The 22,331-nt window shown below is 39.8% G+C and overlaps 1 protein-coding gene across 1 annotated transcript; it reads left to right on the forward strand.

Annotated features, from left to right (window-relative positions):
- Positions 1-8,637: 8,637 nt before the first annotated feature.
- On the forward strand, positions 8,638-22,216 carry LOC124155025. Its single transcript, XM_046528770.1, has 3 exons — positions 8,638-9,015; positions 9,099-9,237; positions 20,739-22,216. The coding sequence occupies exons 2-3, from the start codon at positions 9,210-9,212 to the stop codon at positions 21,242-21,244; spliced, it is 534 nt and encodes a 177-aa protein (XP_046384726.1). The 5' UTR covers positions 8,638-9,015; positions 9,099-9,209; the 3' UTR covers positions 21,245-22,216.
- The last annotated feature ends 115 nt before the right edge of the window (positions 22,217-22,331 follow it).

Genomic DNA, 22,331 nt, shown 5'->3' on the forward strand with positions numbered 1-22,331 from the left:
GCTAGGAAGTAGCATTGTTCAGATGGGTTTTCGGCATGAAGGAGGCTGGGCGGAGGAGGGACGGTTGGTTTTTCCTGGACTCCCCCTTTTGTACCCACCTCTTATTCAGTTATCTAGGCCGTAAACCCTTATGCAGGGATGCCCGTTACCTTAAGGCCGTTTTAAATGGGGCAGGACATTGCGCAGGGTGGCACTGAAAACATGTTGAAATTGCGAGAACACGGGCTTGAAATTAGACAGGGCCGGATTTACCGTAAGGCAAAATAGCACGTGCCTAGGGGCAGTGGCGCAGCGAGGGGTGGGTTTTGGGGGGAACCCCAGAGCTCAGAGAAATTTTTAAGGTTAATCCATTTTACTTAGTTGGATTAATATTATTTATATAATAACGTAAAAAAAATAATGAAGTATCCCTCGGAAGGGTGTAAAACTCACAAATTTGAATCATTTACCTTAAACTATTTCTGGGGGAGGGCCCCGGCCCCTCCCGCTTCCCCTGGCGGGTATTCCACACGTTCCACACCGTCAGACACTCCAGTGTTTAGCGCCTAAAACCCCCCCTAGACTCGATTCCTAGCTGCGCCCCCGCCTAGGGGTGTCAGTCCAAGGGGCGCCTCCTGTCGCCTCATGCGAGTGGCTATGCATTATCATAAAATCGGGGGGGGGCCTCAAGTGAGGAAGGGCACTCAATGGAGAGGTGCCTGCTATAGCGTACCTTGGGTAAATCCGGGCCTGGAATTAGAGCAGGGGCTATTTTGCCGTACCGCATCCACGCTTTCTCGACTTTGTTCAAGCCGTTGAGGCCGTTTTGCCCGGGGCACGCACTTGCACAATCTGACGTGTGTACGAAGGCGCAGTCAAAATTGCGTCGTGTAATTACACGGTACAGGGAATTGCGCAATCTGACTTTTTTGCTAAATTGCTAATACACATGCGTGGATGCGAGACGGCAAAATAGCCCCTGTTCTAATTTCGTTCATGCATTCGCGCATTCCACGTCATTTTAAAAATAAATGCAGCTCTAACCTTCGCAATACCGTGCCCCGTGTAAAACGGCTATAAAGCGGTGAATTGCTAGAACACATGCGAGAATGCGTGGACGTGAGATGGCAAAATAGCCCCTGTTCTGTAGAACTGTTCTATATAATTTCGTTCATGCATTCGCGCAATTTCACGCCATTATATAGAAATGAATGCAGTTCTAACCTGCGCAATGCCGTGCCCCGTGTAAAACGGCCTTTAGGGCTTGTATAATGGCGTATTCTCCCTGAAGACTAAGATTTATTGAAACGCCTTAAAAATGTTCTCGATTGCACAACTCGCCTAATGAGCTAGCTTGCCCTTCAGGTACTCCAATTCAGGCATTCTCAGAGTTGCAACGTTGCCTCTGGCCTCCAAAGCAGTCATGCTACAAACCCATACAAAAAAATCTGTGCTGTGGCTGTACTAAAGCTGCACTGTAACTGTGCTAAAAGGGCTGTACTGTGACTCTACTTAAACTGCACTCGAATTGAAACATCACAGTACGGTTATAGCACGGTCAGAGTGCAGTTGCCATAGCACAGTCACAGTGGAGTTGTCATAGCACAGTCACAGTGGAGTTGTCATAGCACAGTCGCAGTACAGTTGCCTTAGCGCAGTCATAGTGCAGTTGCCATAGCACAGCCACAGTGCAGCTGCCATAGCACAGTTTTTACTGTAATACTCTTTCCATGAATCAATAATTGACAGTCTTGATGTGGCTATTACATTCCCTGAACATCTTATTGAAAACAAGAAGCAGAATTAAATCAATATAGGCCAATTAGCAGAGATATATAGTTCCCTTTTTAGGTGTTTGAAGATTGGTTGCCTGATCCAATCAGAAAACCGCAAAGAGATAACAGTGGCCAAAACGACTACACTCATTCGAATGTTGACTATTCTAAGGAAAGATAAACCATATTCCTAACAGACACTCACTGAATTTGTTACGTTCCATTTCCTTAATATGAACAAAGTTTATGGTACTAAAAATATTGCTATCGAAGCACTTAGGTTCTATGAGAAAAATTGACAAATCCTATTCTGCACATCAACGGGCACTCAACATAAAAACCATCAAAATTTACTTCAGTGCTATTTGTCTAGTTGCCACAAATATCTATGCCCACCTCGATAGTTTTTGTTGATGAAATTTCAGTACTAACGCCGTGGAGCACAATAAATGACAATAAGATATGAAAATAAAGAAATTTATTATATACAAATATACTCATGATTATAAACATAAAAATGAAAGTCTTGTTAAGGCATGGCCGCTCAATTCATTTGCCTCTTTGGCTTCCTTCCTGAAATTAAAAGGAAATCACATTACATACTGATATCTAATAAAGTGTTACGTCAAAATTTGACTGTTTAAGTTTGTCTGAATTTAATTTTAAAAAGTTGAGTACTTACCCCCAGCAGCAGAGTATAAATAAAGATGTCTTTTTTCAACTCTCTCGTGCTTCGCAAGGAGTAGATTGCGAGTCGTCGGAATCAATCGTGGAAAGTTGATTCATCGCGAACCACACGGATTTCAGCAAAATCGACGATATCACTTCACCAGCAAGAAAAATTCCCGGCTAAGTAGCTAATTTTGATGTAATTGAAGTAAAGTTCACTTCTTCACGTTCTTAGCGTCGATCTTACATCGACGCATCCATCGTACAGCGTAGAATTCAGAGCACGTAAACAAGTAATGTTACAACGGTTACAACCCGTTCAACACCAATGCTGTCCAACAAAGATGGCTGAGTATCGGCGGAAGTTGTTCTTTTGACCATGCTTTACCAAAATAATAAGCAAGCTGGAGCTATGTATAGCCGCGGTAATGTCAACATAAATTTTTATGTAATTTACGCATTCATATTCTCATGGAAATGATAGTTGATCGTAATATGAAATAATATAGGAAATACTTTCTCCCGTCAATGACTAGTTTAAGTCCAGCCCTGTCACAGTGCTGTTTGAGCCATAGTACAGTTCCAGTCATGTCACCCAGCCCAGTCACAGCCCACTTTTAGCCACAGTACACTTCCAGTCATGTTTTCTAGCCCTGTCACAGTCCAGTTTAAGCTATAGTACAGTTCCAGTCCAGTTACCCAGCCCAGTCACAGTCTAGTTTGAGCCATAGTACAGCTCCAGTCATGTTACTCAGCCCAGTCACAGTGCAGTCTGAGCTCTAGCACAGTTCAAGCACAGTGATCCAGCACTGTTACAGTACAGTTGTTCTCGAATTCTAGCTGCCATAGTACAGTCTAGTACAGAAAAGTGTACTGTGACTGTGCTAAACACAGAGTTTAGTCCAGTTACAGTGCAGATTTAGTGCAGTCACAGCACAGATTTTTTTGTATGGGAAGTGATCTCTCCGAGCAATTGGTAAAGCTCGGCTTAATTTTATTCACCTCGCCTTGTGGAATGGCGGACGAAGTACTTTTGGTCAATAGGGAGGCCATGGGAATGTAATACTGTCTCATGCAACCTCATGGCGACTGTACGAAGAAAATTATTGAGTACGATCAAATTGTGACGAACTACAACGGCAACCCCAGAACTGGAGCGGGGCAGGGGGTCACGTATTCCGGAGGACAGATTTCATGGGGCGGAAAATTTTGATAAGTCTATTAAAAAACACTTATTTAATTTTATTGTTTAATTATTCAAAAATAATTATAAATTATTGGACAATAATATTAATAAAACTTCTTAGCAGCAAACATACCGTTGGTAATTTCATATAACGGAAATAAAAATAAAAAGGTAGTTTACGGATGTATTATATTTTAGTGTCGGGGGAGGAGAGGGGAGGGTGGGGCGGCAAACTGAGCTTTGCCCCCATGTACAAAACTCCCTGGTCCTGCACGTTGCTGCTATCTTCTATTAACTCGAAAACTAAAAATTAAGTGTTTTTGGTGCTTGGGTTTACGGTATGTTAATCTTCCTTCCTTTGCTGTGGCTCAACAGCACCCTCGATTTTAATGAACAAATTATCGTCTAAGTTCTTACATCTTGTATCGTTTTCCAATGCATATTCAGAAGTTTTCTTCTGGTTCTTACTGAACGACTCTTTATTTCCACAAATGTATCGTCCTAATCCCTATGGTATTTTTATCTCGCAAGTGAAATGCTTGGGAGATAGAGGACGTAGTTTCACGGAGGAGGGGGGCACAGGTTTTACTTGATAGCAAATTTTAACACGAATTTTCAGAAATATTATCGTCAATTTTTTCCTGAGGATCATCGGATCATTTACACGTATAAATAAGTTACCAATAGATTATATGTATTTGATGAGAGATAGAAAATTGCTATTTTTAAATTTCATTCCAGAGTAAAATCATATTGTGTTTCTGTAAATGATACACCCTCCATTGGCTCTTGATGTTCGGCGTTACCGTTCACCTAAATTGGGGCCAGTGCTGGATCCAGCCTCGGGATCATTCCTCCCCTACCCCTCTTCCTAGCAAGTCTTCTTTTCACAGTCTACCGCTGGGGCTATTGAAAGTTAAAGAAACCAAAAGAAACGACTAAACCTCCTCCAGGGCTAACGCCGTCTCCTCAGGAAAATTTAAATCTAGAGCCCATTGAGCCGAGGCGGACCCACATTGAGAAGACGGTGAAGATTGGCCACAAACAGGGATGTCCAGGGTTATTGGAAAATTCTATTGGATTTATAAATAGGGGTCTACATGCCAATTCTTGCCTAGCTTCGGCTGTGCACTGCTCGGCTCAAGAAGTGCAGATATCCCTCGAATTGAGTGGAGGAAACTATTAATAAATTATCTTTTCCAGGTGAATGTCACATAGAATTTTTTATCTTTAACTATTCTACTGCGAGTAAAAACCCGAATGCTCGTCATGATATTTCATTAAATATAGGGTTATTCAGTGCATACAAGGATGGATCAAGTGTTAGCAGTACCTTGGGTAACACATGTGAGTAATCCGACTAGTGTAAATGTGAGCAGGTAAAATTTTCTGAACATATTTATAATTATTATGTCTTCATATCGCATTACCTGTATCTTTGGCGCCACTGTCGAGTCTATGAGGATTCTGATGTATGTTGTTAACGGATTAGAGGGACCTTTTTATGCTTATGAGCTGCATGTTCAAATTGACACATACCTGTGGGACACATTTTTGAGTTGATCAGGTTACTCGGATCGGTAATGATTTATTACCCCGAAAAAAATGTGTATAATTATAGTCTGCGGTTTTCGGGAGGGACCCAGTCCCCGTGGGCCACCTCTTACATGGTGGAGCATAGGGAGATGTGTTTACCATTTTTGGCAATTGCGATAACGACGGGAGCTTTACTTTTATTGGAAAAATTAATAAGATTTGACTTGCTATGTTGAGTCCAAAAACATTATTAATACATCAGCATAACAAAGAAAATTCTGGGGGAAGGGCGGACGAGCGAATTCAGCATCGAATTTTGGGGGGGTCTTGACCTGGGTTCAAGGCGTTTGGATTACCCCTAAGGAGAGAGGGGCGTTCTCCCGAGTAACATTTTTCAAAAACCCATTTCTACATGTTTTGGAGCTTAAAACTTGATTTTTATTATTATGAAGAGATGAAATTTAACTACTCACACTTCTTCCGCGTTTTGGGACTTGTAGGCATGCATTTGCATATACACTTCATTTACTTATTTTCAAGGAAACAAAAACTATTAAACTAACAAAAATTAAACATTTTTCTAAAATTTGGAAGGGTCATGGCTTTTGTCTAAATCCGCCACGAAGGGCGACAAGATCATAGAAAGGTTAGGTTAAGTCATTTTAAGTATGGATACCCCGTGGTAATTTTAAATTTAACCGAGCATTACGGCATGCCGCGGCCATGCCCTCTTCCATGATTCATTAAACTAATTCAGGCTGCGGTTCTTGCCTTTTCATTTTTTTGTGCGAGCCGCGTGCAATTGCGTCAGCGACCGCCGACACCTGCTATGCCCGTTATAGAAATTAATTTTGCTCTCTACAACTTGCACATAGCCTAAAATAAAAATATACTTGTAAAAATATGTAAATAATTCATTCATTTAGTACCTGATATATAATTATAATCTTACCCATCTTGTTTCGAAAATGATGGGCATTCGACGCGAACGAACGCATGATTTACAGTGACTGACGAACGCGAGTATGTAATTGAATCTGACTCAACGTTCAAGAGAGGGTCATGCCAATCTAAAGGAATGCATCTTCCACATCCACTTATTTAGTAAGTGATCATTAGTCGCCGTGGGTGGGTGTTAAGCCATGCGCATCTTGGAATATGTGCATGAATATGTGAGCATGTTCCCCGCCCCATTGCAACAAACAAAAACGGCCACGCCTGAAAAACAAGCGCAGAGGAATGAAGTAAACGTTTGCGAGAAGCATCATATTTCGTGCTACGACGCTGCGACGTCGTTTGGAAGACAATCTCAGGAGTATCAAGTTACGCAGTTCATATTACAAGCCAACTTCCGAGCTCAGCCCACCAATGATATAGCACCAATACACCACGCCACCTTTTTGAAGCATTTGAAGTCTCCCTCCCTCCAACTCCTCCCCTCTTCCACCGTCGCAACCCCCCTCCCCCCTCAACTCTTCGCCAATCCCTCCTCCTTTCCTCTTCGCCCCCTCCTCCCTTACCCATTACCTTGGTCGTCTCATCCCAACCGCCAGAGAATCGGTGAGGGAGAAATTCTGCTGATTGTATGTCCTTGGAGATTGTTATCATGAAGCCTAATTTGTTTGGGTGGAATATTGCTGACAAATCTTTATTGGATCCGCCTTTCGCCCTGAATTTTCTTCGCCAACTCTGACAGTCCTCCTTAAAGGCCTGTTTACACGGTACATTAACACGTACGGGTTAATTTCTAAATGTATGAACGCGAGAATGGACGCCAAAATGCACCGTGTAACCACTCAACTTGTGCGAATGCATGCACAGAAAATAGAACCTGTTCTAATTTCTGTGCATGCATTCGCACAAGTTGGGTGGTTACTCGGTGCATTTTGGCGTCCATTCTCGCGTTCATACATTTAGACATTAACCCGTACGTGTTAACGTACCGTGTAAACAGGCCTAACTAACTAACTAACCAACCCTGACCGTGGCGTAACTATGGGGGGATGACTGGATAGACCCCTCCCCCAAAGCAGCAGAGAAATAAAAAAGTTATTTAAAAGTATAGCCTAGTTATGAAATATAGTAACTGCATCTGCTTAATTTTTTAATGCCAAAATGATGTAAAATGTATATCCAGGCATGTCATTTTTCAAAACTTTTCCCGCCCCAGGCCATCCCATCCCCCAAAGCATATTCCTGGTTAAGCCACTCAACCCTCTGACCGTTCAAAGGGTGGATTTTTTTTGCAAATATAAGTAGTTCCATTCAGTGGCGCAGCGAGGGGGGGTTTTTGGGGGTTTAAACCCCCCCCCCCCCCAGAGCTCAGAGAATTTTTTAAGTTTAATCCATTTTACTTATTTGGATCAGTATAACTTGTAGAATAGTGTAAGGATTAATCAAATATCCAACAGAAGGCCGTAAAACTCGCCATCTTGAACCATTATTCTTAAAAAATTTCTAAAGGAGGGCCCTCGCAACCCCTGCGTACCCTGGAGGGTATGCAATACCCCCACACCCCGAAGTATTATTTGTGCCTAAAACCCCCCCTAACATTAATTATTCGCTGTGCCCCCGGTTCCATTGCTTTCCCATTCTCAAAAACCATGCATGAGACATTTTCACCTAGGAATTAAGGCTTATATATCTAGAAGTTTTTAAAAGTGTAACCCGTAAGACGAAATACAATTTTGCGTTTGGACCAACATTATGGGGGGAAAAAGGACCAAATTATAAAATTTGGTTTACATTATACAAAATGCGAGGCTTTCTCTGGTGCGTGTGCCAAATTTCATCAACACCGCACAACTGCATGTGCCCAACATTGGAGATTAAAAATGACATTCGATTAATGGGAACCTATATTCCTACTTACCCAACATATTAATTTACATCTACATTTTCCTCTAAGGCTCGATTTACCGAGTGAATTATCATGTGGACATGGGTAAGGACTTCACTCCTAACCTCCGAAAAGATTGTCTGATTTGTCTAATAATTTTTTTGAGCGGTGGAGATGCGATGAAGTTGATTTTTGGCAGTGCTGCCAAGTTGTACCCAGGGCAGGCGATGCGATTCTCTCCCCCTCTCCTTTGCTTTCTCCGTTGTCCCCAAGGAAAAATTCGGGTTGTTCATTTAGAGAGAGGGAACATCTCTGAAGGCCGTTTTACGCGGGGCAAAGAATTATACGGGTTAGAACTGCATTAATTTCTATAACGGCGTGGAATTGCGCGAATGCATGAACGAAATTAGAACAGAGCTTCTCTTGAAATTTTCTGAATTATTCATCCTCCCTTGATAATAGGGTTTTACGTTATTGCTTTATTCACTAAAAAAATAAAGTCAATAAAATCTCGCGGAAATCGATAAGAAACTTTTTACATGAACATAAAGTTTTCCGTCGCGAATTTTTCTGTAATGAAAATAAAAAATAAATTTCCCTTCCTCGTAGGATATGAGGATGCATCTGGCAAAGAGCAACTTTGTTCATAAATTGTCGAAGAAAATCAAAGCGTTCTGCCAGCGCTAAGGCTGCAACATTTGTATCGGTAGCTCTCATGTTTCGCGTGGTGTCGGGGTGGCCCCGTCCAGACCAAACGTCTCCTTTGCCCCTCTCCCTCTCCCTTCCTCACTACTTCTTTCCTCCCCTCCAGAACTTCTCTTAGGAGGCGGTGGGAGGGGTTTCAAGGGATGGAGTGGGAGCATGGCATAGGCATGGGAGTAGTGGGTTGGGTAGGTTCTGAAAAATGCAGAGGAACGGGCGTGGAGAAGAGGCGAAAAGGCAACGAGGTGTCTTTTTCGAAATCATTCCTTGGTCAGCGGGAGCGAAGGCCACTGCCAGGTCATTTTGTACCAAATCTGCTGGCGAAGCAGGTAAGATATATTTGCTGAAAGGTTGATGGTACCACAGTTCTGATAATTTTCCTCTGAAACTGCATATTTCTCCCGTATTTCAGAATTGCTGTACCTACGGATTTCTTGATAAGGTACAGCTGGGGAAAGCTTACGCGGTTAATTAGTTGGCTGCTAGGTTGCTCTTGGTCTTCTTTGCTGAAATATCCTGAAATATGGCACAAGGGGGGAAGAAATCGGAAAGTAAGTTAATGTATTTTACTAAGATTCTCTTTTTGTACGGTTACCTGTCTTGCCAGACCGATCCAGACCGTCGGATTGAATTCGAGAATGTTGAAGTGCGAACCACTTATGTCCTGTTTCCTGCATTATCATTCCTACCCAAGAAATTATCAGTTTCCTACTAGGTTATTGAGATCAGGGCATGCAATCTTTCGGCTTTGGCCCTCGTCATGAATCCATTTACTTGTACTGTGGACTTGCGTGTACGACTGCTATCGCCTCATGCCCGATTAATAGCTAATTCACTTTTGAAATGCGATATAGCCCGTTCGCAAGCGTTTCGGGATGGCATTCGCGCAAATTGTAGTAATTTTCCCACTAACAGCTTTACGGGGGTACATGAACTTGGTTAAATGATCTAAACCGGTAGCGTTACTATCTCTCCTTCGAAATTCAGATTATAGATTCTCTAAACATCGGTGCTCGAATTACTCACGTGAGGTAATTACTCACGAATGAAGTACATCGCGTTCGACATCTTCCGATGCTTGTAAATAACCTTAAAAACAACATAAAAAGATCTGCTGTGTAACGTTGCAGGCAGTTTGAGGTGAATATTGAACTGATGTACGAAGAAGCCCTGAGTGTTTTAGGTTAAGCACTCGCTGCCGGGTCCTGCCTCTCCAGCCCACCGCAAAACGCACGCGGCCGAATGGAATTACCTAACCATCGTGCTGCATACAATTGTCTACCCGCGACTGGCATAGCCACTAGGTCATGATAAGGCCATGAATGGAATATTTATTGTTCTCTAGGTTTTCAATAGGACAGGCGAAGTTATTATAAGCAGGGCCGGTTTTAGCAGTAAGCAACGTATGCGGCCGCGAAAGGCGCCAAGCAAAGGGGGGCGCCTAAGCGCTAAGTACAATATATACAATTAGTTTTTAAGCTCTAAAAGTATCACTTTCAGAGTATTAGAGCAAGCACGTTTTTAAGTTCACGCTGCTAAGCCTCGACCCTTATTCCTAAAGTATTTGAATTTTTAAAAAATGTATCCAGGGAGAATCCCTGCTACCTTTCAGGTTATTTTTGTGGGGGAGGAATGTGGTCGCACCAGAAAAATGACTAGAACAGGCCCCGTTTAGAAGTAGGTAGTTGCCATGGCCCTATTGCATTTTTTTGTAATTATTAAGGAACTCTGAATGAGCGTGAATTTTTACCTGTCATGATTTCCTTTGTTATTTATTTTCTCTCATCCCCGACTTGGAGAACGTTCAATTGGTAATTTTCTCCAGGTATGAAGGAATCGTCTTCTCTAATGCTCCAGCAGGTTTGTGTTGCTTATCCACTGTTTTTATTAATGTGCTATGTATCCAGGCGTATATCGATCTAAGGTAATGGTTTTTTATGAAAAAGAGCATATTTCTTTATTTTAGGATGTTGTAGATGAAACACTATTAATAATTTTGGTTAATAAGTTTTAAAATATTCTCTCCCCTTTTTCTAAGTATCATCAAAAGAATCTTTTGCACCATGCAAGTAATACTTCTATCTTATCAATTATTTTCTACCAGTTCACAAATAAGATCTGCAATTGGGATGCTACAAAAAGTGGCCATTAAACCTGTATATGCATCCCATCCAAGGAGGTTTAAATATCTGGAGGGGGCACCACTGATTTCAAGCGTGGAGCAAAGTGTGGCCGGAATGGGGTGCTTGGCTGGGACAATCCACCAAAACCTAGACAACCAAGCCTAGAAAACCTAGACAATTCCATAAGGGTCAATGCTTACTATTTGGTGAAATATTTGGTCATAATTCGGTAATACATCAAAATAAACTATGGAATGCACAATTTAAACCTTTTTTTCTGACATAGGTAGGCTTTGCGAAGTTATGACATCTTTTCATCCTGGGAAAAATTATTATCAATCACCACTGTTGCGTTCCACAACCAGCCCAGCTTAAAAGAAAATTTTACAAGAGTAAACTAGTCATTTACCTGCACTTATACTGCTATTGAATTTCATTTTAGCCAACGGAAATTAAGAATTTCAGTAATAAAGTATATTTTCAAGGATATCTCCACCAGTAAAGTGGCTAACAGACATAGAATAGGGAAGTGCACTAATTTTTTTTTATTGCTGAATTTGAAAGTTTAGCCTAAAAAAGAAACATTAGTATAGTCACTTTTATTTTCTGCATCTGGGGTATGCACTTTAAAACGTTTTGAAAGTCGGAAAATTTCATGTTGCGCTGAAACACAGTGCCTCCATCTTGATTGAGATGTGACGTCACAAGGCAGTAGTCACCAGTGGAGTATCGCTGTATTCCGTCGCCTTCTTTAGCGCGGCGAGAGTTTCCGGGAATCGGTGGAGTTTGCTTCCTAAAAATGTCGTCTAGTACCGAAAACATGAATTCAAAATAGAATTATAAATGATTTTTTGTTCCAAATTTCATCTCGACGTCGAAACAAAAGCCTGGAGAAGATATTCATTCCCGTGCCTTAAGCACAAGCTATACGGAATAAATGGTTCAAGGCTGCTCCTGACTCTTACCTATCGATGATATTCTGTTTTGAAGATCATTTTAAGGTATTGTAAGATCAAATTGATATTTATATTATAATAATTTAATTAATAGGTACCTCAGTCACATCAGAAAGTGTGTTGAGTCAAAATATAGCATCTTCCCCGTTGACCTACGTAATTTATTAACTGAAAGTAGTTTGGTTAAAGAATTATGGCGCGACTGTTTTTTTACACGACCGAGCAAAATGCGTACTTTGCCCATGATATGTGCATATATGATAACAAACGATTTTTGTTAAAGTAAATCTTTATTTGTTGAAATTAGTACATTTATAGGTGATACAGATATAAAGGTACACGGCAGGTCGCGCGGCGTAATTTGTACTCCACTGGTGACGGGTTCATCTTGCTGATCTAAAAAATTAGCTACAATACCTCGAACTTTGAAAACTCGCATTATAGGCAGTCAAAGTACATTGTAAGAATACACGAGACCATTATAGCCCAGAATGTACGTACAATGTCGAAATCCTTGGTTTTCAAAGATTGACGTATTTTATACGCCAGCGAGCCCGGTCCAGGGTTATCAACTTTTGTTTCATCCTATTTGTTAGTTGAAATTATATTTCAGAATGGTTCTTTTAGCACTGCTACTGAGGTAAACTGGTAGGTACTGAGTACAAGGTACTGAGGTATGTACTGAGTAAGTAAACTCCCTTTGGAGTATTGTGAATTACAAGTGTTCGAGATATATGGCATTTTATATTCGCTTTGTGTTCTTATTAATTATGCCTGTACGCATATTGTTGCTTGCCGCGAGCCTTTAATGGTATGTGCTCTTGCAAGAGTGGTTTTCATTTTTAATGTGGAAGTTGGTCAGTATAAGCAAAGAAAAAATTAACATTTTAGCGCACACCAACCCTTGTAGTCATCGTATCTCGGCGTTTGTAATGACACTGCTAAAATACCTAAACGCCATAATGACGATAAAAAAATTGTCTCATGTCAATGATTGCTGCAATTATAATTAATGATAAACTTGACGCCGTATGATCACAATGAAGGCAACAAAAAATTATGCCATATAGTAGACTTGAACCTCGGTCCTTCGGGTAACATCTTTCCTATGACTCGTGCACTCTACCACTACACCATCCGACCCATGGGGAAAGTGAGGATATTTTGGATTTATATATATAACTTGTAAAAAGTAACGCATGAAAATTAATTAATTACAGCCTAATTAACGCCCTAATTGAAAAAGATGCAGCAAGGTACGCGGTCTCCCCTTGTTAGCCTTAACGTCTCGCATTTACATGGAGCGTTGAACCTGTCCTCCTTATTCAAACATTCAGTAACCATAAATACATCAAAGTTTGGTATACCATTTATAAATCGTTGGAATTTTCCTTCTCCCAACCAAGATTATCTTTTCTTGAACCCATCCTGGACAGCGAACCATTGCAACAACCAGCTAGCTCGGAAATAAGGCTAACATCCCATGATTCTAGTAGCGAAGGGCGAACGTTCCGGCCGGCGTGAATACATACGCAACGAATAAGTCTTGCAGCAAATGTCTGAAATAGGTTTATTAGTTTGACTCGGTTCTTACAAAAAAAGTTTTGGCATGATAAACGGCATTGTGCCAAAATATACCCAGCGAAAAATAAATGCCATCATGCATTTATTAAATATTCAATGTGCTATTCGTACTACTCTTTCCAAACTTGAAGTTGACACGTAAATGAATATTAATATATTACGCAATGATGAAGTCGTTTACTCAAAAGAGAAGCAGCCACACATATAATCTGAAGATATTTTATGACAGCAAAAAACGGATACCCTCAAATTCTGTAATTTTTCTATGCAATAATAGTGGTAGAACTAAACGGTGTAGAAGCTGCCTTCTGCTACTGCCTTGTGACGTCACGGCCAATATTCAACATGGAAACCCGTTTTCGCGGCCTTTGAATTTTTCCATATTTCAGACGGTCATCTCGAATCAAGTATTCACTATTAGGATTTAAACTGTGGTTTTACGACATTATGTTATTCTGAACTCTAATTTTAAAAATGTGTTTGGTGCATTTGAAACACTAGTGCACTTCCCTATATATACATTAATAGAAGTATAGCGAAAGATGGGAAAAATCCTGTGACAGTCACTGGTGAAATACTAATGATCATGGTAGCATTTTTCACTTAACGTAGTTCATTTTCAGAACAAAAGTTAGCCACCTCAAAATATCAGTCTGAGGGCCGTTTTACACGGTACACGGAATTGCGCAGGTTAGAGCTGCATTAATTTCTAAAATGGCGTGGAATTGCACAAATGCATGAACGAAATTAGAACATGGGCTATTTTGCCGTCTCGCGTCCACGCATTCTCGCATGTGTTCTAGCAATTCACCGCTTTACACGACGTAATTTTGAATGCGCCTTCGCACGTACATCAGATTGTGCAATTCCTTGTACCGTGTAAAACGGCCTTTAGACGAAGTCCAAAAATTGTCAAATTAAGATGGCAGAACCTTGACTACACCAAAAATTCAGAAACAGCACCTCCAGATATTTGCAACCTGCTTGATCCCATCTGGTGGAGTGAGTGTGTTCCTTTCACAATTAGTAGGCACCAGGGCCATAGCCAGGGGGGATGGCAGATTGAACCCGCCCTGGATGTGACAACCAGCGTGGGAAAATACTCCCCCCCCCCTTCCCTTCCGAGTAACATATATGTCAGATCTGACCTCCTGTCTGCCCCCTTGGTCAATAATCCTGGATATGGTCCTGATAGGCACATCCAGTTCATAGCTTACAGAATTATTACCTCTTTAATAGTTTTCCCCTTGTATTTCACAGGTAAAGGCTTGAATATAATGCAATTTCTTCCCTTCCAGGGGCATTAGTAAATAGGCAATGTAAATGCATAATGCCAAAACTGGCCTAAAAGTGCTTTTTTGGGATGTTGACGTAGAAAAATAAGTATGGAATTGAAGTTATAGTGGGAATTTATGCTGTGACATAACTTTAAAAAATTGCTCTTAATTTTTATTTTTATTACGAGAGAGTAACTATTTTTTCTCACAAATACTGGAAGCATCAGTTGAATCCAAATTAGTTAATTAATTGTTGATATGAACCATACCTCCTGAGATACTCAGTAAATTTGGTTTGGTGGGAAAAGTGATTGAGAGCAATTTCATTTTCATTCATTGAGTTTTGTATGGTGTGCCATTAATGATTTGTCTGGGCATAGATTATGTTTGCTCAAAAATCTTATTAAGCCCTCTCCATTCCTTATCACTCCTGTATTTAGGCAACACTTCATCCACAATGAGATCAGTTATATCAACATCGTCCTCAGTTGGTCAGTGGTAGTCAGTAGGGGGGACCTCTCCTACCCTGTAATTTCTGGAAAAATTGAAAAGGTAATAATTTGAGTCGATCTCCTATGAAAGCTTAAATTTCACCACCTAAGGAAAGAATGTATTCTCACTGGGAGTTTTTTCGCAGCGCCAAGGTGCTGAAGAAAGAAACAAACCACTACTCCCAAAACAATGACTTTAATCCACCCCTTATGTTGGCTACAAAATTTTGTAGCGTTAGCAGTTAAGCTGCGGGAGTACATGATTTTAGTTACCAGCGTGTGCGGGAGAGAGCCAAGAAATATTTTTCTCTCTAGCCTGGCCGAGTGTCTTGCGAGGAGTGAACCTTAACCCTTTCACTGCTGTGGACGTACCTAGTATGTCCGCACGGCAGACTGCTGTGAACGTACTTTTTCGTCGTCCCTGCCATGCGGTCAGCACTTTTGCCAAAGCACTCCGAAAGGTTGCTAATCCGGGACCCGGAATCCTCGAGCAACTCACCCACGCAGGACCGTCTCATCGACCCTACCAGCGGGGGGCCTACCTCCCAAAAAGTAACCGCTCTGACTGCAATTTGAAAATCAATCAATCAATCCGATCATCAAAAATCATTGCATTGCACTCCAGCCAAATAGGGAATCAAGTATGTCTTTGAACCGTGTTTCTGTTATGAAAAATAACGATTTTGTTAACTTTGCTAAATTGGCCATTTTCCGGTTGTCCGCATCCACTTCTTTTAGCAAACTTAACTAAATCGTTATTTTTCATCGCAGAAACACGGTTCAAAGACGTACTTGATTGTTTGATTGGCAGGAGTGCAATGAAAACAATCATTTTTCGAAGATCGGATTGATTGATAGGTTTTCAAAATCAAGTCAGAGCAGCCACTTTTCGGGAGGTAGACCCCCAGCTGGTAGGGTCGAGGAGACGGTCCTGCGTGGGTGAGCTCATTGAGGATAGTGTCGCAGATTAGCGACCCCTCGGAGGGTGTACCACACCAATCCTAAAAGTACCTGCTCCATGGGCCCATGAAACGCATTTTAACCTTTTTGCCGCATGTGAGGAGTAGGTTTTCGGAGATTGAACCGCAGTGAAAGGGTTAATAATCTGGGGCAACCCTTCTTTCTTTCTTACGAAGGATGGGCCTACCTTTGAGCACTTGTCGTAGGCATATTGACAGTGTGGAGTGGGAAGGAAACAATACAAAATGTGCAGTAGGATAGGAAATGCCGGGAGGCACCCTCTGCCGTGAGGGATGGCTGGGGAGAGTTAAATCGCATTAGCGATCCCTACAGTGAGGGAAATTGCACTTGGGCTCCACCCGGGTGGCAAAAAAATTTTTGGGAAATTGGCATAGGTAGTGGAGCAATGGTCAAGCATTGGAAAATGTTTTTCCTGTAGTCAGCGTAAAACACGATTAAAAATGGTTCTGCAGTCAGAGAGCTAAGAGTTGCCGCCCAACAACTTATTTCCCCTTGTAGTCAGGCAACACTTCATACATACGTCATTCTCCCACAATCGTACAAGATTATGCCCATGGACTGCCATAAAAAAACCAAAACTGGTAAATAAAAATTAAAGTGGCATATTATTTTATGTACCCTTTTACTAATTTTAGTGACAAATAAGCAAATAAAAAATTATATTCCCCAAATTTAATGTCCACAGACTATGATTCGTCATGTCAGTGGACAGTACCGCATAGATTTTCGAAGAGATTTTTTATTGTATTAACAACCTTTACTAAATAATTTAATATAAAATCCATGATTAAACAAGTTAAAACAATATAAACATTCCAAAACAATCTTTTTGGGTTGCTTTATTTCATAATATATATCATAAAATAGAATAAAAACTTTTGTCCTACCGAAAAAAGCAATGTCCGTGGACACAAAGGAAAAAGGGGGAATTATTCATAGGATATGGTGGCAGCCTTGAACAACCAGTGTGTAGAGAAAGATATTGTCAGCTTTATTGGGTTGTTTGAGTTTTTACTTGTTTTAGTGAATGTTTTTAATGGTGGAAGAAAAATGTTGGTTAAATTTTTGAAAGAGCCAAGATCATCAGTCATGTCCGTGGACAGGTAAAAATTAGTAAAAGTAAAGTCTTTTACTAATTACAATTGAGATATCTTTTGCAGCTATAAAATGCAATAGTACGGACAGTGTCCTAACTTATATTAAGTCCCAACTATAACTTAATATAGAGGAAATCGTCATGTCCGTCACATCCGTGGACATTATGTTAGTGAAATCTGCAGTCCATGGAACATGACAGATAGTAACAGGCATGATGATACCTACACTATGACTAGTTACAGAATGTCCAATGACAAATTAAAGAAAAGTTCTCATGAGTAAACACAATATTCATATTCTGATATGTACGTGGACGTATATATAATGTCCGTATACAGCACAAAAGTAAAAATAAAATAAAATAAAAATATTATTTAAGATCTCTGCCACTTACAGTGGAACCTCGTTAAAGCGAGTACGGGCTTTAGCGAGACCCCCGCTATTACGAGAGATAGCCGATGCACTGTCAATTGATCCTATAATAAGCATGTTAAAAAATTTGTTTTTACGAGGCCCTTTTGGTGTTGGCTCTCGCCATAGCGAGGGTTTCACCGCCGGAAAAAATTACATCAAGACTCCTTCATCTCTGTAATTGCTAGCGATCTGTTAGAAATGAAGTTAATGGATTGCTCAGTCTCAAATTTATGTGGTAAACTGTCGTTCGATAAATAATTAGTTAATTTTGTGATAATATTGTGGCATTAGCATTCGCGAATTCTTGATCTTCTTTTGTTCCTCTGGCGGCAGAAAGCAGTCGGCAGCATACCCGCACGTTCGTGAGTTGCGTGAATAGAAAGCATTTGATGGCAGACACCATGGCCAAAAAAACAACAAACACGTCTAAGCGAGAAAAAAAAATAAAGGAGTAATATGACAGTGTTGAAATTAATTTATCTTCCTATTCGCTTTTCACGATTTAAGAAAAACAAAAGCGCCCAAGGAATGCAGACTATGTAGAGTTATAAGAGGCTTTGTTCGGGTGGTTTTGCCCACTCCAATCTGCGGGAACTTCTGAGAAAGGGGCTACGCCTAAGCCTAAAGCGAAGTATTTAAGGATAGATTGCGAATCAGGAATTTCAAGAGTGAGGAAGGTTGATTATACTAATGCAAAGCACCAAAGCGTTATCTCTTGTCATAATTGCTGGTGATGCCGGCGGTGTAAACCCGAAGTCGTGGAAGAATCACCAATAATAATATACATCAATAAAATACACCAATGGAAACATTTGAGGTATTAAATAACCACGATACGGTTTTATTAGTTAATTTTTTAATTTTCAGTGGAAAATACCAAAATAATAGAATGGTTACGTAGATGCACTGATTAAGTGCATAGAAAAACGGCTTCGTCGGTTGTGCATTGGCATAATAATTGACAAAACCATGCTTTGCATGATTTTTATTCAATACGGCGCTTATAAATTGTTTGAATAGTTAGTCGTTGTTTGAGTAAGGAAATATAGTGATGCAAAAAAAACATCGTCTTTCGTCTGGATTTATGCTTACGTTTATCGGATAGAAACTTCTTTCTTGCCACACCACTCCTGTTCCAGTATAACTGTTCGCAATAGGTATATTGGCTATTATTTGCTCCACCTCCGGTAAAGCGACAATTCGCTATAGCGAGTGTTTATTGGTGCCCCGTGGGGTCTCGTTTTATCGAGGTTGCACTGTACGTCATTAGATTGTATGATTTACAAACTGTAATTACACAATTTTGCTTTTCAATAAACAAAAATTAATTTTTTAAATTTTGCCTGTAGAAAATGCACGTTTTTTGGAGATTGTCCCACATAATTAGGTATGTATTTGCTGTTGACTAAAAAATTCTGTAGATTTGAGTTTGAATATGAATTACTAAATGGCAGAAATTTGTTCAGAGAAGTTACTTGCATTGTTATTTTCCTTATTTTATTGGTATCTAAATGATTAATAATTATCCTTTTTTACATTATTTTCCTTATCATTGATTAATGCTTTCAATAGATCTTGAAGGATATTTGTCCTGATAGAAATGAGGTTGAGCGAATGAATCCCCTGGTATGTCAGAAAATCGTATACATTTATAAATCATCAATTTATTTCTTTCGATATTCTCAATCTCTCCACTAAAATGCATAAAGTAAGTAGTCTTATACAGTGGTGCAGCGAAGGGTTTTTTTGTAGTATAAAACCTCTCCCAGAGCTCAGAGATAATTTTTTATAAAACCATTTAAATGTGACAAATTTTGTAACTAATATTTGGGGGATAGATGATTCACAAATAAAACATCAAACTATTCACACAGCGGTTAACCACCACCACACCATTTTGAACCATTTATCTTTAAGTTATCTGGGGGAGGGACCCCTGGACCTCCCTTTAACCCTGGTGTGTATTCCATATGCCCCAGATCCCCCAGTATTAGTTGTGCCTAAAACACCCCTAGCTTTAATTCCTAGCCTGCATCCCTGGTCTGATATACCACTGTTGACATTGAGTCACCCTAGTCGATTTCAGTGGCATCTCTAAGCCACACCTTGCAGTCATCTGCACTACATCTAGGCCATATAGTGTCGCGACCCGGCCCCTGGGTAAGCCGGGACTGGAATCCGAACGAGATTTAACGTGGGCTCTTGTCCTTGGCGTCGGGTATCAATGATAGCACATGGGTTGCATTTTAATAAAAAGAAAAGGAAATCTACCTTTCAAAGTCTCTCTGGCACCGGAAACCCACGGAGATGCAGTAGGCAGGAGAAGGCTGGACGGCGTCGGACGGTGGCTGCGGACGGACTGGCAATAATGGCCTAGCTGCAGCTAGAGCGCTAGTGATTTCACAATTTCCCGGAGGGGGTAGGGAAGCTGAACTTGGAATTTCGTAAGTACGGAAAATGTCGCCCACCAGAAGGGCCAGAGAGCAAGGAACGAAGAGAGTTAAAGTAAAAGCAAGAGAGCCTGTGGTGGGTACTGACAAGCGAAGTAGGCGCAAGATAAGAGTTTAAAAAAATAAAGACGTGCACAATCACGATTAGCCGTGAACAGAACTTCACCCCGGAGTATGTCCATTCTTTTAGATTTGCCTTTATATAGTGTCTCTCGAATGATGTAGAGACGTTCAAAAAGCCAAGGTGGGGGGTGTTTTGCGGAAACATATCTTTTAAACTAAGCCCCCCCTTCCAAAAGGTTAGAACTCGCAAGCGTTCTATTAAATGTGTTTATTTTTTATTTGCCAGCCGTTCGGTCATCACCTTCCTTCTCGATTCTCCCGGATCTTCTATTTTATGACAAACAGGGCTGTTTGCGCACGGTCCTCCACCTCGAAAATAGCCATATCCTTCGTGAAATATTCTGTAAATGGCCTCCGAATTTTGGGCCATTACAATAGCTGACTTGGTCACACATCAATGCAGTTTCTGTGACATGTTTTTCAATTAAACGAGAAGATACCATAAAATACGTGCTTGATTTGTAATAACAGTTAATCATTATGCTTGTTTTGATAACAGTTGTTTTTCATTAATTTACAGTATGTTTGTATTTACCTTTTTTTATTGATTTTCAGTTGATGAACTTCTAGAAGAATTTAGAAAAATAGGACGAGACTCAGCTTATTGCCCAGATTCTGATGAAGTGGTCGGAAAGGAAAATTTTCCTGCCAATGAAGGAAAGAACAATATAAATAATTTTAAGGAAGAGTATAATTTTAAAGAGGAGATTAAGTCCTCATACATGGAGTGGTTTTCTTTCATTCAAGATCTGTCCAAAAAAAAAACTACATCTGATACTTTTACTCAACCTGTCAAGGGTGGGACTGATCTTTGCTCTTTCTGTCGTAAAAATGGTGAGGCTTATGCATTTTACACTAGTCATCGCTTAAGAGATGACCTTGATAGAGTTTGTTGCCCCATACTGTACAGGTATGTGTGCCCTATTTGTAAGGCTACTGGTGATAATGCACATACAATTAAGTATTGTCCTCTCAACAATGATAGGGGAAGCATTCCTTTAATTACTCGACTAAAGGGATTGAGGAACTCAATGGGTAAAAGACGTGGTAGAATCAATTAATGTTTTCCTTGATTTTTTAAAAATATTTGAAGTGTTTGTATGAGTTGATTAACTTTTTTCTTGCATTTTTTTATTGTTTTATTGTATCTGTTGTGGAAGTTTCAGTGAGATCACAAGCCTCCGATTATGTTTATTTAAATTCATATTGGGCTTGTAGAACAGGTAAAGAAATTAATTTTCAATTATAAATTATATCTTTGGAGAAGCAATAATGACAAAGTTCAATTTTTATCAATTTATGAGTTATTTCTAGTGTTTTTATCATAACCATAACTGGAGTATAAACTTGCCATTTTTGATTTTCGCTATTGGAATTGATTCATTATTTAAATTCTTAACCCAGCATCATCAATTGTTAAGAAATCAATTATTTCTAAAAGAAGTGGGAGATGATTTTGATACATTTTTTAATCCTTTGGAATGGAATGTTCTTTTTAAGATTAAATATTTTAATCCATAAAATATCTTATTCAATGTTGAAATTCTTAACTCAGCATCATTAATAGTTATGAAATCAATTATTCGATGAAGTGGAGATGATTTTGCTATGGTATTTTATCCTTAGGAATAGAATATCCTTTTTAAGATTAATTATTTTAATCTTTAGTGTTATTTAGCTCTAATTTAATATGGATTTTTAAGGGCGGGTCATGCTCGAGCTTTTGTTGAATGTGAAAACAAGATGTAATTGATTTTGAAGATTATGTTATGTACTGATGAATGCATCAATTTAATTAATCCATTAATCTAATAATAAATTTTTGAATATTCAGTATGTGAATACATGATAATGTATCATAAAATTTGTCATATACTCCTGGAAACTCAAAACAAGATGTATTTGAGTTGCAGATGTAATAATTATTGTAATGATAAATGCTTATTGAATATCAAACAACCTCAATCAAAATTTTTTATATCATATTACATGTCCATGAATGTTTTCTTGAAATAAACTTAGTAAGAGAGTTATCCGTTTCTTATGGTTTTTCTTGTAGAAAAAATTGATAAGCAGCTTATCGTAAGCTAAGGGGCTTAAATAAGGTAAGGGTAAGATTTAGGGGAGAATATAGGTAAGGAATGCAAT

This window comes from Ischnura elegans, chromosome 3 (genome assembly GCF_921293095.1).
Source record: "Ischnura elegans chromosome 3, ioIscEleg1.1, whole genome shotgun sequence".
NCBI classification, from domain to species: domain Eukaryota; kingdom Metazoa; phylum Arthropoda; class Insecta; order Odonata; family Coenagrionidae; genus Ischnura; species Ischnura elegans.